Genomic DNA, 25,889 nt, shown 5'->3' with positions numbered 1-25,889 from the left:
GGATCTACCCATGCTCTGGATTTGCCTCTTTTACCCAGGGAGAAATGAAGGGAGAATAAATTCTTTGGGAGGGGTGGAAATTGAGCTAGGAGGGAATGCAGAAATTGTTGTCAGCTCTCAGGGAGGCTGGAGATAGGACTTGAAAAACCAAATACAGGACTTAAGATAGGGGATTTTACATAACCGTTTAAATCTACATTATTCAAATCTAACAAAGGCCAAGTAATGACCCAATTACTCTTGAGAGCTCATGTCTGGGTCCCTCCTCAACGCCTGGGTCCCCGGTAGGTGCCAGCTCCGGTTCATCTCCTCCCTCCCCACAGTTTATTTTTAAAGCAGCATTTAAAAGCAGAAAGGAAATTTGCAGTGGGTGGATGAACTTTACCTCTGAGCGACACACACCATCGAAGGCACTTATGACTTGTGCCGGGCTCCTCGGGGCAGCTTCAGCCCACACCACAGTGGAAAAAGAGGCTGGGAGCAAGAAAAATGCCCAAAACACCTCCTGGGGTTGTCAAGTGATAAATGTGGAGGGGTAACCCAGGGTTCCCTGCTCTCCATCACCCTTCTTTGACATCATGAGGTTGTGTCAGGGCTTGGATCTCAGGGCAAGGTTCTTCCCCCCGAGGCTGCTGGCACTGCCCAGGCTCCCCAGGGAATGGGCCCGGCCCCAAGGCTGCCAGAGCTCCAGGAGCGTTTGGACAGCGCTCTCAGGGATGCTCAGGGTGGGCTTGTTGGGGGGTCTGGGCAGGGCCAGGGGCTGCACTGGGTGATCCTTGGGGGTCCTTTCCAGTTTAGGATATTTCAGGATTCTGTGCTTTAGCATCTCCACTTGTCTTGCTGCAGGAAGGGGTCCATGACTCCTAAATCCCCTGGGGAGGGAGAGCAGGAAGATGTTGCATCAGCCTCAAAATCTCTCTATAAGTAGTTGGAGGAGAGGAGGGGTTCTCCGGGCTGAGGGGGGGTGTGGGGTGTTTTGGGGGTGCTGGGAATTGCTGTCCTGGGGGGACCCTCCTCCTGTTCTGCAGAAGCAGAAGGTGCTGGGTGTACAACAGAACAAGGCTGTTCCTTTTCTCCACTCGTGTTTGCTGCTCAAACCTTGGGATTTTCAGCCTCAGCAAGTGCTGAGCAGAAATGCTCATGAAAAGAGCTGCCTTTATATTTTTATTTTTTTTTTTGTGCATGTGGTTTGTTTGTTCGTTTGTTTGTTTAAATTTTTGGTTGGTTTTTTGTGTGTATGTGAATGTGCTTTTTGTTGGTTGGTTCTTGGTGCATCCCTTCCCCCCTGCTCGCACATGCAGACCTGCCCCTTGCCACTTGGCAAAAAGGGAGTTTGATCTCAACCTTCTTCCCTACCTTGAGAAGAGGGAGCGAGCACAGGTGGGGTGGGATCAGCCCCTAAGGCCCATTTTCAGCACTTTTGGAGATGTTTGCAGAACCCCCCTCCTGCCCTGCCAGGGGGAGGGGGCGCAGGGAAGCCCTGCAGCGGTGCAGAGGAAGGTGAGCTGCAATCTTTGGGGTTTGTTTTTATTTTCTAGCCCGACTTCCTGAGGAAACAAAGCTCATCCGATGAGCTGCTGGGCCACCCCAAACACCTCGGGAGCCCCTGGGGTGAGCAGCAGCCTCGGGGCACATCCCAAGGGGCCAGGGGGCCATGGGCAGGCAGGTCAGGGCAGGTGAGTGCAGGCAGCCGGGATGAACAGCAAACACTGTTTACACCTTCATTTAAATCCGTGTATAAAACATCTACACCCTGCACACGCATATATATGATCCCAAATTTGTGCTCTTTATGAATGGCAGTTGGTTCCTTAACTGTTCTCTTTGCATCTCTACCACATTTAACTGTTTTTTTGTTGGGTTTTTTCTCCTCCCCAGCATTTGTGAACACAAAGCTGGGCAGACGGTTCTGTACAAAGGAATGTTTCTGACCACAGCCAGACATCAGCTATGTCAGGGCATGAAACGCTGCCTTTCTGTAGGCTCTTGTGCCATTACATTGTTTAATCTTCAAAGCATTAAACTTTTGAGTTACTCAGACATTACAAAGCTAAAAATAATAAAAATTCAAATGACTTGGTGGTGAAAGTATCTTGAGTAGAAAAAGGATATTAAAATGTTAATTCACTAAGCATTTTCCCACCAGTTGTTTTATTGGCTGGAGCTCCATTTGTGTGGAGGAGAATTAGTTTTCTTTTCTGCTGCACGCAGGTGCATGTAAATTATTAAATAGCAGCCTCTGAAACTCTACCAACTTTTATTAAAAATATTTATACAGGTTAGGTGACGAGGTGTGCAGTATTTTTGAGGAAGCTTCTGGCAGGAGAGGCTCAGTTGTGATAATGAAGCTGCAGCGATAGAGCAAACAAGTCCCCAGAGCAACTAATTCTGTGAAATATATTAATTTTTTAAATCATGAGTAATGATATTGCCCTTGGAGCAGCTTCCTCCCCCCAGGCCCCAGGGCTGTGTTAGGTCCTGGTGCTGCTGGAGCCCCCAAAGCAGCAGGGTGGGAGCTGCTCCATGAGGCTGGGGGCTCATCAGTGGGCTCTGCCAGCCCCATAGGCAGCCCTTGTCCTGCCCAGCACGAGGCTGGAGGTGTGGGATGGGACCAGGACTCCTGTGGGAGCTGGAATAGTGAGGGATAAAATAGCATTGCTGTCGTTATCCTGCTGGCTTTCAATGAGTGGAGTCAGCCTTTCCCCAGGGCTCACCTGGAGCCAGGGTGAGCAATTTTGGGATGAAACTGTTGGTTTGGACCACAGCAGGGATGTTCCTTGGCCAGTTTCCAGCTGCCCCTACAGAACCAGGGGTTGTGCACACGGGGATGTGTGTGGGAGCAGGGCTGGGCCTCCCTCCTGCCCCTCCTGAGTGATGGAGCAGGGACACAAGGAAAGGTTTTTGCATCAAAAACGGGCTGCCTCCCCCCTCCCCTCCCCCAGTGTGACCCCTTTGCAGCGGTACAGTAAAACCAACATACTGAAATCTCTTTTCTCTTCCCTTCTCTCTCATCTCCTTGTTTTTCTAGATGTTTCCCCTGCCAGTGGCTAATGGAAAAAACAGACCCACGACCCTTGCAAGCACTCAGTTTGGAGGATCAGGTACTGTCATCTTACTTTTTTTTCCCCTTATACCATAATGTTTCTTGCAATAAATTTGTGTTTGGTTCCAGAGATGCCATAGGGAAAGGAGTTCTGTATTTTGGTGATGTATTTTTCTGGTGGTGCTCTGCTGCTGTTTCTCTGGATGGTTTCCTTCTTGCTCCATGTGCCTCTGGGTGGGCAAAGCTGCTTTTGCTGAGCTGTCTCCCATTCAGACATTGCTGCCTGAGCTGGAGGTTGTTGTCCCACTGCTCCAGGAGCCTGGGAGCAGACAGGGCTGGTCTCTAAGCTGCTTAGATGTGTCTGCATTGCCTTGGAAGACTTTTGCTGTTCCCCTCTGAAGATAGGGGGGTGGTGGCTCGTTCCTGGTGCACTTTGGGTACTCTGTTCCATGCAGCCCCTCCAGCAGGTCCCCGCTGCTGGGTGGGATCTCAGCATTCCCAAAGGGATCTTGCAGAGCCCTCCAGGGTGCCAGGAGGACACCAGAGATGCTGAACATCCAAAGTCTTTGGGAACAGGGCAGTGGAGGGGGGGCTGCAACTGGAGGCTGAAAGTGTGCTGGTTGGTTTGAGACTCAGGTGGAGGATTCCTGAGCCAGGGTATTAATGCCCAGGGAAGCTGCTCACACAGCCCCTGGCATGAGGGAAGTTCAGCTAATTTGCCCTTCCTGCTGAACACTTTGTGGATGGTTAAAACTCAGCCTCCCCTGCCCTGGGCTGGCTCCAGCTGTGCAGGGAAACTCCTGGCTGTGCTGTGACATTGAGAGACATCCCAGAGACTGGGCTGGGATTTCTGGAGAGCGGCTGTGATGCCCCAGTGAGGCACTGGGGAACCTGCGGCAGCAGGATGGGGGCTCTGCCCTGCCCTGCTTCTGCACCAGGCAAATGTGATGCTCTCAGACTGAGCTGTTTAGCTGTGTGTCAAGATGGTTTTGAGCAAACACTTTTGCAGGGAGGGAAGCTGTTGAGTGGGCGCTGGAGGAAATTGGAGGGGAGAAAACTCTCGGGTTAACCCAGATGGAAGCTGATCTCTCCAGTGAGTGTTCCTTGTGTGCCTTGTGCTGTTAAAATAATCCACAAAAGACGTGCTACACGCTGGGGGGAGAAGAGCGGTGCAGGAGCTCCCATTAATCCGTTTCCTGCTCAGAGCCTGCCTTGGCTGCCAGGTCTGTGGTGCTGGCCAGGAGCAGAGGCTGGAGCGGGGCCCTGCGGCACAGCCAGACCCCCCCTACAGCCCAAACAACACCAAATCTTTGATTCTCCCACACCCCTTCTTTTCTTTTGGGTGAGTGAAAGGTAGTCACCACCCTTCCTCTGGCCTTCTGCTCTCTGAGCCTGACTGGGAGCAGTTCATAAAAAAAGAGCACTGAGTTATACAGCTGCACTGAGGGATGTTGCACAATCCCTGCTGTCCCAGCCTCGGACGCAGCAGAGACTCCCTCATCCACGGGCATCCTGGCTTGGGAATGCAGCTCAGGGCTGGGTGTAGGGCAAGAGCTTTGTTCCAGCAGCAGAGTTATCCCTTGGGCAGCCATCCTGGCCTCACCTGGAGATGAGGGGACAAATTTCATCTAAGTGTCAGTTTTGGGACTTTGCCTTCCTTCTGCATCTTTGGCTTTTTGCTGGTGAGGTGAATAACTGCAGTAAGACATCAGTGAGTTGTGCCATGCTGAGGTCTATGTTCTGCCTGTTAGAAGGATCCAAGGTGTCTAAACAAGGCCCTAGAAAATGGCAAGAGGTTGTTTCACAGATTGTTGGTTTGTTGGTTTAGCTTTATTCACTGAGGCAATCAGGTGCTAGTTAGAATTGCAGAATCATGGAAGGCTTTGGGTTGGAAGGGACCTTAAAGCTCATCTTTTTCCACCCCCTGCCATGGGCAGAGACACCTTCCACTAGACCAGGTTTCTGTCCAGCCTAGCCTTGGTTATCCCCTAAGGTAGTTCATCCCCCAACACACAGGCAGTCATCCAGCTCAAAATTTGATTTGGAGTCGTCGTTAACCTTGATGTGGTCAGAGGGCAGAGAGCCTGGTCCTTGGATTTTGCAGGGGGAGCAGAGCACCTCACAGCCACACCATAGGCTGGACCTGGAGGTGATCACGCTACATCTTGCCATGCAGGAAGGCCTGGGCTTCTTTAATGTGCCACATGTGTTCCAAGTACTTCTCAGTCAGGGGGCTGACTGCTGCCTGCAGTGAAGGCAGTGCAGCATTTCCTCTCTGCCTGCAAAGGAGAAGCAAACACTGATTTGTCTGAGTCTTAGCTTGGTGCTGTGCATCACATGCCAGGATCTCTTTGTTTGGATCTCTACCATCTATTGTGGTAACCTCAAGATAACAAACTGATGTTAACTCATGTGCCAGAAATATTGGTGTTTTATCCTTCTGCCCATGCAGGATGGGAGCCCATCACCAGGTTGGTGTAATTGGGTTGGACACAGGAATTCATGATCTCCCTCTTCCCATCTCCTTGTGGAAATGCTGGGGCAGTCTGCAGCTTTTATTCTTTTTCCCTTCCAGAGAAGCTGTTATCTTCAGGCTCTTTCCTCCCCAGGGAACTGAGGAGGGAAGGAGGGAAGGGAGCAAAGCACTGACTGATCAGTCCTGGCCAAAATGAGATTCTTGCTTCCAAAGTCCAACTAGTAAATAAAGGAGCAGAAGCATTTTTTAACAGGGAATCCCAGTGATAAAATTGTCCCAAATTCAAACCCTTTTCAAATTCAAAATTTACCAGAAGTGTTGTTAACCATTGGCACAAGTTGCCCAGGACAGTGATGGAATCCCCATCCCTGGAAGTGTTCAGAACAGGTGTTGATGAGGCACTTGAGGACATGCTTTAGCAGTGAACATGGGCTGACAGTTGAACATCCTAAAGATCTTTTCCAACCTTAACAATTCCATGTTTCTAATAACTGCCCTGGCCAAGCTGCTGGTGGCCCCTTTACCAAGGGAAGCCCTTTTTCTCCTCCAGGGCAGAAAAATTCAAAGTGCTCATGCAGACCCTCCAGCTTCGAGATCCCTTTGCTTTCCTATTTGCCTCCTGCTTTTATTTTAAGCCCTGCCACTGTTTCCCTCATTTCTGTCCTCAAATGCTCCGGGGAGGAACTGGTTTCGCTCCCCCGCCGCATGGACAATTCAGCACCTCCGCTTTGCCTTTTCTTGGCAAGGAGAGACCCAACAATTGCCACAAGGATGGAGCTGACGTCACCCAGCCCGTGGCTGCAGCATTTATAGCACATATAGGTCACCACGGGAAGCTGCTCTGCCTGGGGCTGGAGCTGCAACCAGAGTGTTCCAGCAGGGGCTGTTTGCTGCTGGGGTTTTATTTTAGCCAGGGTGCTCAGCCCATGCCTGTTGTCCTGCTCCTCAAAGAGGTTCACTGTCCCCTCCCCAAAAAGCGTTTGTTATTTGCAGTAGCAAAACATCTCAAAGCGTGTTCCCCGTCGTATCATAGTTCATAAATGACTAATCTGATCTGCAGCAAGCTCCCTCCCAGTGCTTCATCGGGCCCTGCCTCAAGCAGGAAACCACTGGGGCTGAATTTCTCATGGAAATGACCATTTTAATTGACATGGAGGCAGTGGGAGTGGCTGGAGGCAGCAGAGTTGTGCTGTGGGCTCGTGGCTGCTGAGTTTTCAGCAGGGTTGTTGCGTGCTGGCTACACCTTTGCTCCAGCAAAGGGGTTTGGGCTCTGCAGAGCAGGGAAATAAACCCAAGGCACGTGGCTGAGTCAGGTAAAACATCTCCTGGAGCAGTGCATGAGCAGCATTTCCACCTGTGGGTAACGTGGAGGGTGTGCAACCATCTCCCTTCCCATCCCAAATGGTGTGGGGTGCCAGGACTGGCTCCTGATGGGATGGGAGCCATGGGGTCTCCTGCTGACAAACTCTCAACAAGAAAAACCTCTGCTAATTTTTTTTTTCTTTTCCTCCCCTTTTAAATAAGCAAAATTCAGCATGAAGTGCCTTTTCCTTTATGCTTTGTGCCAAAGTGGGTTGGGCTCTTTGCTTGGGCTCTCAGGTGGGTTTGGGAGGGAGGGTCCCCTCCTGGCCTGTGCTGTGATTCCCACCCCCAAAATTCGTTGGTGCTTCCTTGCTCGTGAGCTGAGGGTGCCTGTGAGGGAATTGCTTTGATCGGGGGAAGTTCATCAAGTCCATTTGAAGCTGGTGAAGCAGGGAGTTTTTCAAAGGGTTACAAGCTGGTGCATGTAACAAATTTCAAGTTATAGTCTGGTGAACAAAGCAAATGGATTCTCCCTGGAGGGAGGCAAGCCCGGATCCCCTTTGAAACTTGCTTTAAACAAGGCGCAAACTTGGATACCTGTGGCAACAGCACCGAGAGTCATAAATTCTCTGAAAGCTGGGGTTGTCTCTTTAATTGGTGCTATGGGGGAGCTGTTTGAAGGTTTAATTATTTTGAGTGTGCAGGCAGCCCTTGTGTTGGGAAGCTCTGAGTGGGATGGGCAGGGTCTGAGGCAGCAGGATGGTGCTGGGCTCCCCTCTGCTCCTGGAGCTGGGTGCTTTGCAGGGACACCACGACAGGCAGGGCTGGGAAGAGCCAAGCACAGCGTTTCTGTCGCCGTGCTGTCAGCAGTCAAGTCCCAGGCTGCAGAAACCCATTTGCAACTGTTTTCCATAGTGAGGAAAGCAGGAGCTTTTATTAGCAAGGCTGTATCACGTTTTCCTACTAACTGCCTCGAGTTCCCACATGTTTTGCTTACACTGAAGTGGGAGTGCTGGGCTCTGCTTGTTATTTTGATGGATGATGAAAGGCAGACATGAGGTGTGCAATATGGGACTTGATATTTAGAACTGGCACTTCCCGTTCAAGTTTGGGATCTGGGCTGTGTGTTTTTATGGCGTGCTCATGCAAACTGTCACCAAACACAAAGCCACCACAACAGAAAAAGGCAAAGCAGAAAAATTCACTCGCCAGGCCCTTGGTGTGACCGTTTGTTTCAAAGTAAATGTTACTGTTTAGCCATTATCAAAGGAAATCAAAGGAGAGCTGGGGGTGCTCACCTGGAGAAGAGAAGGCTCCAGGGAGAGCTCAGAGCCCCTTGCAGGGCCTAAAGGGGCTCCAGGAGAGCTGGAGAGGGACTGGGGACAAGGCCTGGAGGGACAGGACACAGGGAATGGCTCCCAGTGCCAGAGGGCAGGGCTGGATGGGATATTGGGAAGGAATTGTTGGCTGGGAGGGTGGGCAGGCCCTGGCACAGGGTGCCCAGAGCAGCTGGGGCTGCCCCTGGATCCCTGGCAGTGCCCAAGGCCAGGCTGGACGGGGCTTGGAGCAGCCTGGGATGGTGGAAGGTGAACCTGCCCATAGCAGGTGTTTGGAAGGAGATGAAGTTTAAGGTCTCTTCCAACCCAAAAACCATTCTGGGATTCCATGGAAAAGCCTTTCCAAGGCCAGGTCCAGCTTACAAAGCCATGCAGTTTCATTGCCTCCAAGTGCAGTCCCTACATTCCCCTGCTCTCCACAGTGCTGGAGCCTTTCCATTCCTGCTACTGGCAGAGCCCATGGGATGCAGGAGGATGCTCCAGGTGTGGCAGGGACACCCCCATGTGCTGCAGTCCCACCCTGCTGGTAACAAAGCCTGGACACTCTCAGTGAGGTTCATCTCCTCCATGCAAACCAGACTTTCTGCTTTGGTTTTGTCTTTGTCCTTGGGAAGCTCCTGTTCTCCTCCCCCTCCCCATTCTGCTCCCTGTTTTCCCCATGGGGTGCATCCCATTTACCAGGATATAGAAAACAAGGTCTGGAAAAAAGGAGTTGGAGGGCCCAAAATCTCGGGGCAAGGAGTGCAGGTTGGCATGATTGGGGCAACAAATGGCAGGGGAAGGTCTTCACACCTGCGTGCTTTAAATCCAGGGTCACACCCCATCTCTGATCCTCATGTCTTGGGGTGCATGTTCCTGCTCACAGGGCTTCCCCACCTGCACAGATGTTTCTCCTGTGCCTTTGCAGTGAGGCTGAAGCAGAATCCCAGATTTGGGCCCATTTCATTCCATCTGCTGCCATGGGCAGGGGTACCTTCCACTATCACAGGTTGCTCCAAGCCTTGTCCAACCTGGCTTGAAATATGAAGGGCTCTCACTTTCTTGCAATTAATTTTTTCCCCTTGAATTTTATTTCACTACTGGGAGTGAGGGTGTCCTGTCCTTCCAAAGGCATAACTGGTTTCTAATGGACACACAAGGATCAAGCCTGGGAAAAGCAGGGACATGGTGACAGTGCTATGGGGATGCTCTAGCAGCAGCTCAGGGCTCCTCTAGCAGTTGGGGAGAAGCAAATATAACCAGTCCCTGTCTCACTGTGTGTTTAACTTGAGGTGTGAAGGGTTCATGTTTTCAAGGGGAGGTTTTGAGGGGTTCTTTTGGGGTTTTTTTGTTCATTTCCCACCTGGAGAAGAATCTTTCTGACTGGATTTAAGATCTTTAACTGGGAAAGAGTGCAGTGAATGCTGGGGGTGCCAGAAAAGTGTACTGAGTTAAGTGACAGCTTTTGTTTAGAAACTGCCAGTTTGCCACAGACCTTATTTAAGCACAGTTTTAATTTCAGCCAGAATTGCTGAAGAAGTGCAGGGCTCTGTTCACAGCAGAGCTCTTTCCTCCCCTGGATGAGACAGTTCCACATCAGGGAGGCCCTGCCAGCTCGACGGGCTCCGATGGGATCAGTGTGTGTTGTGTAAAAATCTGAGGAGCTGAGGGGAAGCTGGGCTAGGTGTGCACCTTCTGAAAGAACAGGTACAAGCTCCAGCACCACCTTATCTTTATCGAAATGAGCTGGTGGGCAGCAATTAGTAAGTCAAGAGAGTAAGTTCAGTTTAGATATTGGGAAGAAATTCTGCCCTGTGAGGGTGGGGAGCCCCTGGCACAGGGTGCCCAGGGCAGCTGGGGCTGCCCCTGGATCCCTGGAATGTCCAAGGCCGGGATGGAGAGAGCTTGGAGCAGCCTGGGATGGTGGGAGGTGTCCCTGCCATGGCAGGGGTGGGGCTGCATGGGCTGTAAGATTTTTTTCTAATCCAAGCTATTCTGGGATTCTGTGAATTCCCTCTGTCACTGCCCTGTTCCTCAGGACTCTCACCTGCGTTCTGAGCTCTTAGGTGGTCTCTGGAAGGCAGGACTCTGGGGTTTTGTGCAGTTCTGCCTGAGTTCACCTCCAATCCTGCCCCAACCCAGGGCTGCCTGAGCAGCACATGTTGGCTCAGCCTTCCAGCTCGTGGCCTCCACGCTTGTTGTGCCCTTTCCAAAGGGAGAGATGGCTTTGGAAGGGACCCAGCAGGTCTGGCAAGTGTTGCTGCTGGACCTTGCTGCTGCTAATTTGCAATTCCTCATGCCCTGTGGGGTGCCCTGCTGCAGCACGTGTCCCACGTGTGACCAGCTCCTCAGCCTGGTGCATCTCCACTGTTAATGGTTCTGTGCAGTGACACTCAAACTGCAATTATTAGTAGTATTATTTTTAATTAGAGACAACAAAATGGGTCTTTTAAGGGGCTGGATTTAGCACAAAGTGCTTTTTTGTTACTCTGGAGGGCCTCATCTCTCACCTGGCATTACATTTCCCAATGCACACAACTGAAGGACAATATAAATACCTGGTTCCTGACTGTTGTCTCTGTTGTCTTGGTGGCCTGGAGAGGATCCTCTTCACTTCTGCCCAGCCTGTGCTCCCTGCTCCAGGCACAGGGTGGAGGGATTCACCTAGGGGCATTTCCATCTTGGGAAGGGAGGGAGCCAAGGGGGAGCCGGTGGTGGATGTAGGGACAATAGAGCTGTCTTAGTGGTGTCAGAAGGTTTACCCACATCAAAACAAGTCCAGAGGCGGCCACGGAGCTGCTCCAAGGGCTGGAGTCCCTCTGCTCTGGAGCCAGGCTGGGAGAGCTGGGGGTGCTCACCTGGAGAAGAGAAGGCTCCAGGGAGAGCTCCGAGCCCCTTGCAGGGCCTAAAGGGGCTCCAGGAGAGCTGGAGAGGGACTGGGGACAAGGCCTGGAGGGACAGGACACAGGGAATGGCTCCCAGTGCCAGAGGGCAGGGCTGGATGGGATATTGGGAAGGAATTGTTGGCTGGCAGGGTGGGCAGGCCCTGGCACAGGGTGCCCAGAGCAGCTGGGGCTGCCCCTGGATCCCTGGCAGTGCCCAAGGCCAGGCTGGACGGGGCTTGGAGCAGCCTGGGATGGTGGGAGGTGTCCCTGCCGTGGCAGGGGGTGGGAATGAGCTTTAAGGTCCCTTCCACCTCTAACCAATCTATGGTTCTGTCTGCCTGGTGGATTCCCATCTGTGGAAGCTGGGATATCTGCACTCTCCCAGCACCTCCAAACAGCTGGGAGTGGGGGCACTCAATTGCCCACCAGTCCCTGTGTGGCCAGGACAAGGGACTTGGGCAGAGTCAGGACCATGTGCAGGGGTTTCCCTGGCACATCCCCAAGCCCAGCTGGATCCATTCAGTGCCCTCAAACTGATCAGCTTGGGAAGCCAGGATGGCAGTGATGCCCTTGGTGCCTCTTCTCCCGAGGGGAGGCGGAGGGGCAGGGGCTGAGCTCTGCTCTGGGACAGGGACAGGAGCCCAGGAAGGGCTGGAGCTGTGCCAGGGCTTGGGATGGATCTCAGGGCAAGGTTCTTCCCCCCGAGGCTGCTGGCACTGCCCAGGCTCCCCAGGGAATGGGCCCGGCCCCAAGGCTGCCAGAGCTCCAGGAGCGTTTGGACAGCGCTCTCAGGGATGCTCAGGGGGGGCTTGTTGGGGGGTCTGGGCAGGGCAGGGGTTGGATCAATGATCCCTGAGGGATCCTTCCAGCTCAGGATATTCCAGGATTCTGTGATTTCCAGCTAGTGTGCAGCTCCCAGCCCCACAAACCCCTGATGGATGATATGTTGGCCTGACTTGCAGGGGCCTGGTGCTGGTGGAGGAGGGATTGCATTTTAGGAAATCCAGGCTTTTTCAGAGGCTGGTGGCAGGCCCTGTGCTGGGACAGTCAGTGCCTGGTCCCCTCCAAGCAGAGCCCATCCTGTGCACACTTCAGAGCTGCCTCTGCCGGGAGGTCCCCAAGTACCTGGCAAGCTTTGATTAGCACATTAGCTTAAACAAATTGAGTTATACACCCACAGAGGGAAGAGGTGCTGCACTCCTTCAGTGGTGACTTAAAGTTTAATTAATTTTGTTGCCAAATGAGGCATGAAATACAGTTTGAAATACATTGTGGTGCTGAATGTGTAATTGTACAGGGGCCTGGGAGCACGGCTGAGGATCGGGGATCACCTGAGGCAAGCCAGGCACGGAGCTCTTGTGGCCCCAAAACGGGGCTGTGACAGCAGAGAGCCCATCTGGGGGGGCAGAGCCCCCCAGGGAGTGGGGACCAGGCCAACCCCCCCAGCACAGCAAAGCAGTGCCCAAAGATGTCATTGTGCCCACGGGTTTGTCACTATTTGGGGTTTTTCTGCCAGAGGATCCAACTCCTGGGCAAGATTGAATCTGGTGGCAGAGTCCCCAGGTGTGTCCTCACCAGCAGCAGCCACTGTGGCCATTCTGTCCTTGCCTTCCAGACAGGGATTTGCCTCGGTTTGGGGGAAGGTGGAGGGTGGGAGTTTTCCCAGTTGGTTGCAGAGATCCTGGTTTGTCTGTCCCTGTCTTGCAGGGTGGAAGTACATCTGAACAAACATCAGAAAGGGAAAATCTGAGCCATGAGAGGAGATTTCTTGGTTCAGCTTTTGAGAGTTTCTGCAGTGGCTGTTTGGATGCTCTTCTCCCTGCCCTGATTAATGTTTGTGGAGGGAAGTTGCCTCCAGAGCCTCACTCCCCCAGTAAAGAAGGGAAAGAGGCAGTCCAGGACATCTGCCCTCATTTTTTAATCCTGAATTTTTCAATTAACTCACCGGGTAGCCCAGCTCCAAAGCCAGCAGGGAGAAAAATCTAAAAAACACTGTCCATCTGCCTGTGAACCCTGGGAAGCACATCCCCACCTCCAAAGTGACCTCAGGCAATGTCTTCCTCTAAATTTAGCTGGGGATTGCGTCAGGAGTAAGAAGGAGGTGAAGTTAATGTGGCATAAGCTTTTTCTAGCAGGGGAGTTTGCCTGATTAGACAGGGACTGAAAATAAATAAATGAGCTTCATATCAGAGCCTCTGGGGCCAAGGCTGGGAGGGAGGGTGGCCTCCAGCACACAGGGACATGAGGATGTGGCTTTTTTCGGATCAAACAGGGCAAGGGACAGTCATCTATAAACCTTGACTTGTCCTAGCTGGGAATAACCTTCCAAGAAAGTGGGTGATGCTCCCTTTGTCCTGTCTGAAGGCAGTGGATGTGGCCAGCAAGCTCTGGGGTCACCTCTGGTGGTGGCACCTGCCTCTCCTGGGCCAGGCTGCTGGGCACTGCTCAAAGCAGAGCTGTTCCTCCCCTTCTCAGGGCGTTCTGCCCATCCTTCCTTCATCCCTGGCCCCTGGGGTGGGGAATTGGTAACGTTTTCCCTGACCTGGAAGAAGTCAAAATCCTTCAGGACAAGCCCTGGGGTCACTGTTGTTTCCAATCCCCTCTCTTACCTTTCTGCCTTGTCATTCCCAAGCTGGGGGGACAAGTTTCACTTCTGACAAGTGACAAAATCCATCCTGGTGGCAGTGAGTGTGTGACCTTCCCTGAGAGTGGGGGTGGCCTGGGCCTCTTCTGCTTTCTGGGACATTTTATTCTGAAGTGATGTGGTCTCCCTTGCAAAGGCTCCTCCTGCCCTGTTAACATTGTTATACAAAGCAGCAGTTTGCCATCTAATTAGGAAAAATATGCACTAACCTCTACCATATGTTGCTCTTCTCCTCGGATTTGCATTTGAAAGTCCAGCTGAATTTCAATGTGAAACTGGATTTTATCCAAATGATGAATGGCCCGAAAAGCTGTGGGAAGGTGGATGTGCCTCCCCATCACATATGGTTGGTTGGGTGTTTTTTTCCCTTTTTGAAGAAAAAAATTTAAACCAGGGTTCCTTCATTTCTTGTCCCATGGTTGAAAGTGTTCACACCTTTTCTCTCAAACTGGATTTGTCTGACTGGGAGGTCATTCCAAGGCCTGTGAGGTGCTAGAGCTCCAGCCCCATGAGGGAGAGGGATTAGATTTACTCTTAACAAGTTGTTTTTGGTGGCAGCTCCACTCCTGGCTGTGTCCTGGGCTGAGCCCCCAGCATGGGCAGCAGGGGAGGGGGGATTCTGCCCCTCTGCCCCTGTGCTCAGGTGAGACCCCACCTGCAGAGCTGCCCCAGCCCTGAGGAACAACAGCAGGAGGACGTGGAGCTGCTGGAGCCAGTCCAGAGGAGGCCACGGAGCTGCTCCAAGGGCTGGAGCCCCTCTGCTCTGGAGCCAGGCTGGGAGAGCTGGGGGTGCTCACCTGGAGAAGAGAAGGCTCCAGGGAGAGCTCAGAGCCCCTTGCAGGGCCCAAAGGGGCTCCAGGAGAGCTGGAGAGGGACTGGGGACAAGGCCTGGAGGGACAGGACACAGGGAATGGCTCCCAGTGCCAGAGGGCAGGGCTGGATGGGATATTGGGAAGGAATTGTTGGCTGGGAGGGTGGGCAGGCCCTGGCACAGGGTGCCTAGAGCAGCTGGGGCTGCCCCTGGATCCCTGGCAGTGCCCAAGGCCAGGCTGGACGGGGCTTGGAGCAGCCTGGGATGGTGGAAGGTGTCCCTGCCGTGGCAGGGGTGGGGCTGGATGGGCTTTGAGGTCCCTTCCAGCCCAAACCAGGTGGGATTCACTACATGTTCCCAGCCCTTCAGGTGGGTTTGTACAGGAGCCCCTCACGTTGTTCCTGGTGTTCCCTGAAAGGGCCTTGGCTGCAGATCCCAGGCTGGGGATTGAGGCTTTTTTGGTTTTTCACTTCAGTTGGAGCAGTGGCTGCTCCAAGCCCCTTCCCACAAAGGGCTGTGGTTTGGGCAGTGCTCCCCAGGTACCACAGAACAGGAGCAGGGGTTTTGCTGCTGCTTTGTTGAAGGTTTTGGGAGCCATAGGATTGCTGAGCTGACACTGCACATCCCCAGAGTCCCTCAGAGCTGCCAGGACTTCCCACTTGGCTCGAGGCTGGATTTTTCCCCTTGACTGAGGTCTATTTAAACTGAGTTAAGCTCTGTGACAAACTCAGTGTTATGTTGCTGAGTTGGGTGTGCTTGCATGGCTCTTACTGACCTTTTACCTCACCTACCTGGCAAAAAAAGCTCTTAAAAATCACTTTGCATCCTGATTATTTCACATCCTCTGTGAATCTGTTGTCAGAGAGTGGCTTGGGTGCTGGGCTTGCCATGGTTGCTCCAGGTTTCTGACTTTTGTTCTCATTTCTCTTCACTCCTTGGAGATCAATTCAATCTTTAAGACAGTTTTTGTTGGGGATTTTGTTGTGTTAATGCAGCTGAACTAATATGATTACATTTCCAGATTTGAGTAATGGAATAACAAGTCAGGAAGTTTTGTTGTTGGGTTTTTTTTTTTTGTTTGGGTCTTTTTGTTGTTTTTTTTTTAAATAAAGGAGAACTTATGTCACTTCCAAGTCTTCAGTTGGGAAACTCTTTCCCTTTATCATTTACTCAGAGGAGCTGGGAGCTCTCCATCCCTGGAAGTGTCCAAGGCCAGGTTGGACAGGGCTTGGAGCAGCTGGGACAGTTTCCCTGTGATGGCAGGGGTGGAATGAGCTGGGCTTTGGGGTCCCTTTGCACCCAAACCGTTCCATGTTTCATGTTCTGTTCTTGACACAAGGGCTCCAGGGGGCTGTGGCCATACAGGGACACCCCGGTCCTGGGTGCTGCACTTAGTGCTCCAAAGTGACAAAGATGTTCTGGGTGCCCAAAAAGATACATCTTCCCTTTTCCCCGAGAGCTGCCAGGCCAGAGGGGCTGTGTCCCTCCTGCAGGGGCAGAGCCCTGGCACACCCACCCTTCCTGGTGCAGTTTCACCAGCATCTTGAGGCATGTTGGCTTTGCTCATCTCTGCACTTGCTCTCACGTTCAGAGGAGGGATCTGGAAAACAGCTCAGCCAAAGCATCTCACAATAGCAACTTCCTTTCTAAAAAGAGAAGGATGTTGTGGAGTTGGTGGCTTCTCATTATTTTCCCCAATTTGAGTTTTCTTGCCACTGGTCCCACAGTACCAGAAGGATCCAAAGCTGTTGGAGAGTGTCCAGAGGAGGGACACGGAGCTGGGGAAGGCTCTGAGGAGCAGCTGAGGGCACTTGGCTCGTTCAGCTGGAGCAGAGGAGACTGAGGGGAGGCTCCTCGGGGGCTGCAGCTCCTCCCGAGGGGAGGCGGAGGGGCAGGGGCTGAGCTCTGCTCTGGGACAGGGACAGGAGCCCAGGAAGGGCTGGAGCTGTGCCAGGGCTTGGGATGGATCTCAGGGCAAGGTTCTTCCCCCCGAGGCTGCTGGCACTGCCCAGGCTCCCCAGGGAATGGGCCCGGCCCCAAGGCTGCCAGAGCTCCAGGAGCGTTTGGACAGCGCTCTCAGGGATGCTCAGGGTGGGAATGTTGTGGGGTCTGGGCAGGGCCAGGGGCTGCACTGGATTATCTTTGGTGGTCCCTCCCAGCTCTGGCTATTTCAGGACTCTGATTTTGTGTCAGGCTGTGTGTCCTGCTTTGCTTTGGGATCAGTGTCACTGCTGCTGGAGCTCACTGTGGCTCAGGGTGTCCAAGTCCCAGAGCTGTTGTGTCACCGAGCAGCTCCTGCCCTCGGATGGGGTCCTGGCCAGTGGAGCAGAGCGGGAGTGGGGCTGTGGTGTTTTCCCTTTTTGGGAATGCTGTAAGAAGGTAGTGACTCACTTTCCATGGAGCTGATAGTTACCCTGCTCCTGTCTTGGATTTGTGTTGTGTAGCCAGCAGGATTATTTATAACCTAGCCAGCATCCCGAGTCTATTGTTTCTGCAAAGAGCAGGAATGACTAGATGACTTCCTGAGATTTTTTTTTTTGCCACCCCCTCATTTTTTATTTTTTTAAAAATCTGCTTTTCCTTCCAAGTATTATATTTGCCAGTTGGATGTTTTCCCCCCACATCTTCCCCTCCTGATTGTGCATTTGTGCTGCTGACAATCCCACTACCGGTATTGCTTTAACTCTAAAATCTCTCCCAGGAAGAGAAGGGCTCTGGCACCTTCCCATGGCATGAGGGGCTCTCTGGCCTTGTAGGTGCTGGGGACTGGGGCGGGAGGCTCTGGCTGTGCCATTCATGGGAGGACTCTCACCTCTGCACCCTGTGGATGCTTTGGGGTGGGAGGTGCATCCCAGGAGCAGAATTAGTCTGGTCTGTGATTGCACCATCGAGCTCTGGGTCAGCCTTGTTGTCTCTGCCTCTCTGAAGGGTCACTTTGGACAATCCAGAGGTATCACCTGAGCCCAGGGATGTGCAGAGCTGTCTCCATCCTGGCACAGCCAGCCTTGAGGATGTGGCACTGGTGGGCGTGGAAGGAGTGGCTGCTCTCCCAGTGACAGTGGTCCCACCTGGGCAGTGTCTGCCCCAAACCCTGGAGCTCTTCTGGTTCTTGTTCCCCTTCTCTTTGCCCACCCACCTGCTGCTGATTCACTGTTGGTATCATGAAGCCCAGGAGCCATCACCACTTTAATTAATTAATTAAGCAGTTCCATGGGAATCAGTGGGGAGTGAAGGTGCAGGACGGAGAGAAAGGGCAGGGTGGCTTTGGCCAGCTGAGCCGATCTGAACCTGCATGTTGAGCTTCCTTGGGGAGCATCCCCCAGTGCCCCGAGGCTGCCATCCACAGCTTCTGCTCACCCAAACAGCTCCACTTTGCACCTTCTTGCTTGACCTTCATGCCTGGGACTCCTGTTTTGGGTTTGGTTGAGTCCAATTCCCTTTGGGCCAAGTGTGAAGCCTCAATGGTGCCCATCCCAGCTGTGTTTCCCTCATTATCTGCTGCCTGGCCGTGATGTAACGAGCAGCCTCTGAGGTTGGAGCAGCTGCAGAAGCGACCAGGGGTGAAACAGCTGAAGGGGAAGGAGCCTGGGCTGCCTTGTGGGCAGCAGAGACCCTGCTCAGGTCCTCTCGGTTTCCATCAGTTCAGAACTCAAAACCTGGGGCTTGTTCAAAGTTAAGCTGCTGTTTCTGGCCAAGGTGCCTGGAGGCCTCTGCCCAGCCTCTCCCCATCAGTCACCAAGAGCTGCCTCATGTCCCCTCTGGCTCTGGCTCCTTCCTGAGCTGCAGGGGATCCATGGAAGAGGCTGGCAGTTCTGGTGCTCCCCGTTCCCAGGGCACTGAGGTGTTGCTATCCCTGTGCTGACTTTCCAGGAACTGCCTGGCTCCGCAGGAAACGTGAGGTAGATCCAAGTGGAGTTCTGTCATGCTTGAAACATCACTTGGATATGAGCAGCCTGGAGTGGAAAATGAGTCCTGAATTCTGTCCTGTGGGGTTTTTACATGCTCTTCAGAGAATTCCAGAATGGTTTGGGCTGAAAGGAACCTCAAAGCTCATTCTGTTCCACCCCCTCCCATGGGCAGGGACACCTTCCACCATCCCAGGCTGCTCCAAGCCCTGTCCAGCCTGGCCTTGGGCACTGCCAGGGATCCAGGGGCAGCCCCAGCTGCTCTGGGCACCCTGTGCCAGGGCCTCCCCACCCTCACAGGGAAGAATTTCTTCCCAAAATCATATCTAACCCTGCCCTTTGGCAGTGGGAAGCCATTCCCTGTGTCCTGTCACTCCATGCCTTCTTCATGGCCAGTTTTGGTCTTCCAGGTTTCCTGTGGTGCAGAGCACCAGGTGTGGGTCAGAAACTGGAGGGGTGTCTGTCACCTGAGATCCTGGGCTTGGGGGAGAGATGATGCTCAGAAAAGGGTCTGGGAATTGAGGCATCTCAGGGAAGTGATGTTTGGAATCATGTGTTCACAGCAAATTTCTGGGGTTCTCTTTGGTTGCTTGTTTTAGTCAACACTAGAAGCTCCTTAGGTCCAGCTTCATGTGGGAGCTGTTCCTGACACCTTTACAGCCTGAGCAGGGCAGGTTTGTGCATCTCAGAGGATGCCTGTGCTGGGCTGCTCCTGCTGCTGCTTGTCTTCATTCCTGTGAGGTTTTCCAGCTGCCAGGGCACCCTTGTGCTGTCTCCTTCCCATCCTAGACACTCAGTTATTTGGGGTTTCTCCCTTAGCTGGAGCCTGCAGGCACTGGGTGATGTCCTGGGTGAAGTGCTGGTACAATTCCATCCCATCTGGCTCACTGCAGCATTTCTCTGGAGCACTGGGTAAAGCCATGCTGGGTGGCACTGAATTCCCAATTCCTGCTGGCCCCCAGGTTCCTTTAAATTGAAGTGCATGGGAAATAAAGCTGAGTGAAAAGATGGAGAGCTCCCCACAGCCAGCAGGACCTGAGAGCCAGCAGGAGCATCTCCCCCAGCTCCCTGCCCTGCCCAGCCATCCTCAGTCTGCTCAAAAATAGAGAAGAGCTCTTCTCCCCCAGCTTGCTTTGTATTTTTAAAATCATTGTGGTTTTTTGTTCTGTTTTCTTTAAATAATTTTCTAAAAAGTTGAAACTGTAGAACTGATTTTTTTTTGGGGGGGGGGAGGGGTGGTATTTTTGTTTGCTTGTTTTTTTTTTATCCAAAGAAGAAAACTGAAAGATGGGTGAGACATTGTGGTTTGGAGCACCACTTGTAAATAAATTTTTGGGTGCTTCAGCATGCCAGGCTTTCCCACCTGGATAGTGAGTGCTTCTCCCAGGAGCAGGTCTTGAAGAGATAATCTGTGTCACTGTACTTCATTCCAATAAAAAGCTGCTCTGGCTCAGCTCTGGGCTCTGCTTCCTCCCTTGCTCTGCCCTCGTTTTTGGGCCAGTCTCTCCATCTGTACAATATCAGAAAGAGTTTTGTTCCCTGGAGAGGCTTCCAGGTTTTAGCATTTACAAAATGCTTTAAGATCTGCAGATAAAGGAAAGCCAAACAATAACCAGTGCCCAGGGCTGTGCCAAAGGAGTCCCCTGCATCACCATGGCAGAGCTGTGCAGGATTGGGTGGAGGTGGCTTTTGTGAGAGGGCAAAAACTGCTCCAGCTGCTGGTGCTGCCTGGCCTTTAAAGTGCTCCTGACAAGGAGGTTACAAGATAACATCATGGAATCACAGAGTGCTTTGGGTTGGGAGAGACCTTAGGGATCATCCAGTACCACCCCCTGCCATCCCCGGGGACACCTGCCATGGGCAGGGACACATTCCATTATCCCGGGCTGCTCCAGCCTGGCCTTGGCCACTGCCAGGGATCCAGGGGCAGCCCCAGCTGGGCCTGCCCACCCTCATCTGTACATCAGAGCATGACTGAAGCACGTGGGTGATTTTTTCCAGGGCTCCCTAGGAACAATCCTGATCTGGAAGAGATGCTGTCCATGTGCTCTTTGCTCTCCAGGCAGCGCTTCATAAACTCCCTGGTAAACCTGATCCACCCCATAAACTTCATTAACTTTCCTTTCAGTGCCTCTGCCTGTCCCTCCAGTGAACTCTGTGCAGTCCCCAGACAAAGGCAGGCAGTGGTGGGCAGGACAGGAGCCCCGGGAGCTGCTCCTCCCTCCGCAGGGCTGGGCTGGAGCGCAGGGAGCGGGGCTGCTCACTGCCAGCGCCTGCGGGGACATGGCAGCCCACAACAAACTGCCCGGGGGTACGTGCTCCTGCCACACATCTGGCAGCATTTTTGGTAAAGAGGGGAGGATGGAGTGTGACGGGGTGATTTGTAGTGGGTCGGTTGGGAGCTGGGTGGAAGGTGGGCTGTGGAGGGCCAGGCTGGAATTGTGCAGGGATCTTCTTCCTCACTTCTGAGAACTTTTGTGTCTGTTGGGCAGGAACTGAGAGCCGTAAAACTGATTGAGGGCACCCAACCATTTTTTGGGAGCAGGAACAGCTCAGATTTGTCTGCTGCCTCCCCTCTGTGTGTGCCCAAGTCCCCTGAACCTGTTAGAGCTGTGACCAGGGCAGGGCTGCAGGAGGAGAGGGGACTGTAGGCTGGGGACACAGCACAAAGTTCAGGTGCCAGCTGAGGGTGTCCTGTGCAGGGTCACCTGTGGTCCCCACACCATGAGCCCATTGCTGGCACAGTTAATTGCTGTATTGTTAATTGCTGTATTGTTAATTGCTGTGGTGACATGGCCTGGGTGTGGGGTTTCTGTGCCCTACAAGGGGCTCATGGGATGGTTTTTATTTCAGGTGGTTTTAGATATGAATCAAACAGTTCCCTGGAGGTGATCTGGCTTTGATTGGACTGACCTGTGTGTGTGGAGTTGTAACTTGAGTGGTGCCATTTCATCTGAATCGCTGCACATGGTGACTGCTTTGAACTGAGGTGGGGTACAGGGACACCTTGGGAAACCTGTATCTCTGAGTTTTAAATAAACAGGCTTGTGTGTAGGTGAGGCAGCATCCTGGGTGCAGACTGGGCTCTCTCTGGGATGCCAGGGAGCAGCTGAGGTTTTGGGATGCTGCAAGATCAGGGGGAATTGCAGGTGGACAGAGCTGTGCAAGCCCAGGAGTAGGTTCCCGTGAGCACCCTGGGGTCGTGGAAGGTGTCTCTGCCCATGACAAGGGGTGGAATGAGATGAGCTTTAAGGTCCCTTCCAAGCCAACAGTTGTGGGACTCTCAGAGTTACAGCTTTGTGCCTGAGGTGAGCAAAGGTTTGTGTGTGCTCCTTGCCCTGACCACAGCAGTGTGGGCAGGACCTGGATGAACAACCCCAGAGTGTGGTGGATCCTGGGCACCAGAGATTGATAACAGCTTGTTTCCCCTTGTTGATTCTGTCAGGAAATGAGGGGTCTGATGGGAGCAGCCAGGGCAGTTTACCCCCTCCAGCCTGTCCCTGCTGTCTGTGCCACGGTGGGGCTCTGAGAGGCGAAGGTGTGGGGCTGTGGTTTTGCAAACCAGCTGCCAGCTGAGATCTTCCTCTTCCCATCCATCCTGGCCTGCCCCGTCTTGGGGGCTTCTGGGGCACGTTGTGCTCCGAATGGGGAACCGATTTTCTTTGGGTTTCCTGCTGCCTTACATGTTCAGCAGCCCCTGGAAAGTCCAGCAAGCCCAGAACTCACTCAAGAGAAATGCTGGGTGAGAAGGGCCTTTTCCTCCCACAGCAGCCACTGCTGCTGTGCCCTGAGCTGCTCATGAAGCTGCTGGAGGGAGCTTTGTCAGGGGCCAGCATGGCCCTGGGTGTCCCCAGAGCAGAGGTGGGAGCTGCCAGCAGAGCTCACGTGCTGGAGGCAGTCCAGGGATTTGGGGCTGACTTTGGTCCTTGTTTTCCTGGCAGCACTAGGCTGGAAATAGCACTTTTTTTTTTTGCCATTCTCATTTTTATACATATAATTTTAATTTTTTTTTAATTTCAAATTTGCATTTGAAAATACAGCCACTTTCCTTTGAGACAGCAGCTTCTCATTCACAGTGGTGAGCTCAGCTCTCACTATCCCAGCAAACTGCAGCTCCAGGTTTTTAACTGCTGCAGCTCTTTTTGTTCATGTAGAAAAACATTTCTTTGAGCTTCTCATAGTTAAAAGAAAGCAATCTTTGAGAAAAATATCAGAGGAGCTTGCTAATGGGTCAATTTTCCTAGACAGTTGCATTAGGATTCCTGATAAGGAGTGTTAGTGCTTGCCTTGACAAAAGCACCAGAAATCGAAGCCTCATGTAGAGGAGACACAGACAAGATAATCTAATGGGTCTCTTTTTGTCTCCAGCTTGTTGTGAGCAGCAGAGAGCCCTGGTGTGTGAGCCCTGGAAGGGCTGGGATGGGCTGTGAGGCCAGGCTGATGCTGCTGTGGGTTTACCACGCTGGCTGTGGAGCAGGGAGGGGAAACTGCCTCCCACCTTCTGGGGTGACCCATCCACAACCCAGACCATGGTCAGTGTGTGCCCAGGGTAACGTGAGAGATGTCAGTAAAATAATAAAATCTGCTTTCTTGACATCTCTGGGGCTTCCAAGGGGCTGGGCAGTGGGGTTTATTCGGGGCTGTTTTTGTTGCCTAGCACAAGGGATGAGACCTTGTTTTCTTGTATTCTTGATCCATTTCCCTGCACTTTTGTCCCTTGGACCCTCCTTGACATCAGCACCAGCTCCTGCCAGCTGCTGTTGAGTGATGCCAAAGCTGCACCCAGGAAATGGTTTGAAATGTGCAGGCAGGAGGATGGTGCTGGTTATTCCTGGGAAAGAGGAGGATCCGTGCTACTCATTGAGTGCCATCTACTGGCACCTCACCCGTGCCACCGTTTGCCCAGGGACAGTGTGGGTGAAGTGGGGGCACAGTCGGTGCCCAGCCTGAAGGGATGTGAGGGTGGGCTCCCTTTGCTCCTTCAGCTCTGCACTCCCTGCCCCGTGTAGAGCAGGAGGAGCCCAGCAGCACCTGCTGAGGGTGGCGTGTTCCAGCCAGAGCTGGTGCCACCATGACCTGTCATACACAGATTGGATCCAGCCTGCCCTTGGCTCCATCCTGTCCTCTCCCTGGAGCTGCCCCAGGCACTTCTCTACATCCCAAACCAGGTGACACATTCAGATTTATAAAACCTTCCTCCCCACCAGCTCAGTGCCTGAATCCCTCCACCAGTGTTTAGGCACTGCCTGGAGATGTGTGTTGGGAGCTGGATTTAGGGCCAAGGGGACGAGGACACGAGGAGCTGGAGCAACTTTTTGGTGTCCCCTGAGCAGTGTGTGGCAAACAACAGTCAGTGAGGGTGGATTGACAGCCCAAACCCACAGTGCCATGCATCAGTGACTCCTGCCAAAGTCATGAGGGCTGATGGCCCTGCCTCATACACACCATAAGCCTTGGTGGCCTTAGAGCTGATGGGCTGGGATTTGTCTTCAGGTGAACTCTTCCTGTGACTTGTCCATTTGGCTTTAGGGCTACAGGGGGACTTTAGGGCACGGGGTATGGTTATACAAAGATGTGGATCCTTTCAGGGCAAGGGACAAATGAACATCTTGAAGTGTTTATGTTTAAAGAGGGGGAAAAAGAGTTGTGGTTCATGGAAATGGTGCTTTGTAGGAGCAAATGGATTGAATTCAGTTCTTTTTAATGCAATTTAAATAATCGATGGTCTATTCAATTACAGAAATATTTGGCAGAGCTCTAAATAGGTCACATCTGTCTTTAAATTGTTCTTCAGGTAAATACCTCACTGTGTGGTGTCACAAGAGAGGGAGAACTCCTTGACTGTACATGCAATTATCCCCAAAACTCTGCACCTGGTGTGCTCTGACCCATGGATTTGCTTTAGGGATTCCTTAGGAAGCCTAGCTTGTATATTTTGGGTATATCCAGCTCCTGAAGTTTGCAGTCCTGAGATTGCTGGCTGTAACTGGACATGGCTGGGGGCTTTGTTGGCAGCTTCTGTGTTGTTCTCAGGGGCCAGGATGGAATCCTGAGCCCACTGTGCCCCAGAAATGCTCACCTTGGGAAAGGGGAAAACAAAACCACCGTCTTTTGTTGTGACCAGAGGCTGGAGGTTACTCGCGAGCAGGAGCCGGGGCTGAGGGAGGGAGGCAGGTGGTGCTGAGAACGCTTTGTTTGGGAAAGTTTTCCTCATTGTGTCCAACAATTCTTCTGAGATGATCCTTCCTGTGGGCTGAATCATCGTCTGGGCCAGTGCTGGCTCTCCAGCCCCGTGGCCGCATTCTGCGCCCTTGGGGCATCCACAGGGGCCGAGCACCCTGCGGGAATAACCTTGGAATGAGCACCCCTGGCTGTCTTCCTCACCCCTTTGGGCTCTGTTTTCATTCCCCACCATCCCTCTCTCCGCTGAGAGGAGGCTCACAAACAAACTGCCAAGGCCACCCTGGTGGGGTGTACGTGTGTTTGGCCACTTCCCCATGTAATTTCCACATTATTTGGAAGCCATCCTTAATTTGTCTAATTTTTAACAGCCCCTGGCCTCCCTACCTGTAGGGCTGCAGCAGTGCAGGGCTGGGAGGGCTCACGTACACACAGCTGGCACTGCCTGCCTGTTTGATCTCAAATGCCTCTCTGGCAAACTTCTGGGGTTTTTTTTTTTTTTGGTCACTTGTAAGTAAACAAGCTTCTGTCCCCATTCGTCTTCTTGGTGAGTAATGGAAACCAAATGGGAGATTTCTGTTCCCCGGTGTTCCGGTTGCATCTCTGCGGCTGTAATTTGATTTTACATTGCAAATTAAACAATACTTGGAAAGATGCAAATCAGAGCGGAAATAGAGGTGGGTGCTGCTAAGTGGAGTAAGTGGGGGTGTTGCAGCTCCTCTGTGCATCTGTGGGGGTGTGCAAAACACCCCGTGGCCCGAGGAACACGAGAGGTCACTGAGAGCATCCCAGGGGAGCCAGTGTGTTTCAGTCCTCGCTGGCTTCAGGCTGTGAGTTCACTTGTTCACTCAGCACAATGAGTTTTCCCCGTTTGGACAGCAATCCATGTGTGAGCGTGGAGTGTCTGCCCCTGTCATGAGTGTGCAACTCTGTGCTACAATAAATCATCTGGAGAAACCAGGATGTGGATTTATGCTCAGTGGTCTCCCTGGAGGTTTCTGTTTAATGGAATATAACCCTTAGTTTGGGGAATAACCTGTATGTATGAATTTCACTTGTTTTGTGCTGATGTTGTTGAATGCACGTGAGGGAGAAACAGGGAAGGTTCTCCAAGAGGCTGTCTGTGCATTTATGAGAGAATGGATCAGCAGCAGCCCTGGGGAGAAGGACTTGGGCTGTTGGTGGGTGAGAGGCTCAACCTGCCCCGGCCACGGGCACTGAGCCCAGGAACCCCCCTGTGCTGGGCTGAGCCCCCAGCGTGGGCAGCAGGGGAGGGGGGATTCTGCCCCTCTGCCCCTGTGCTCAGGTGAGACCCCACCTGCAGAGC

General features: G+C 52.7%; 1 protein-coding gene across 12 annotated transcripts in view; it reads left to right on the top strand.

Annotated features, from left to right (window-relative positions):
* TCF3 (transcription factor 3) overlaps positions 1 to 25,889 on the top strand; it is an 83,059-nt gene that overhangs the window by 6,217 nt on the left and 50,953 nt on the right. For all 12 annotated transcript variants that reach the window (XR_004500344.1, XR_004500343.1, XM_015651874.2 and 9 more), the window contains exon 3: positions 3,029 to 3,101. Coding sequence is in view for 10 of the 12 variants with exons in the window: in XM_015651874.2 (XP_015507360.1) it covers positions 3,029 to 3,101 (73 nt within the window). In the remaining 2 variants the exon portion in view is untranslated. The remainder of the gene's footprint in view (positions 1 to 3,028; positions 3,102 to 25,889) is intronic.

Source organism: Parus major, chromosome 28 (assembly GCF_001522545.3).
Source record: "Parus major isolate Abel chromosome 28, Parus_major1.1, whole genome shotgun sequence".
In the NCBI taxonomy this organism is placed as follows: Eukaryota; Metazoa; Chordata; class Aves; order Passeriformes; family Paridae; genus Parus; species Parus major.
The sequence above is the reverse complement of the archived record's forward strand: the minus strand, read 5'-3'. Positions and strand labels throughout refer to the sequence as shown.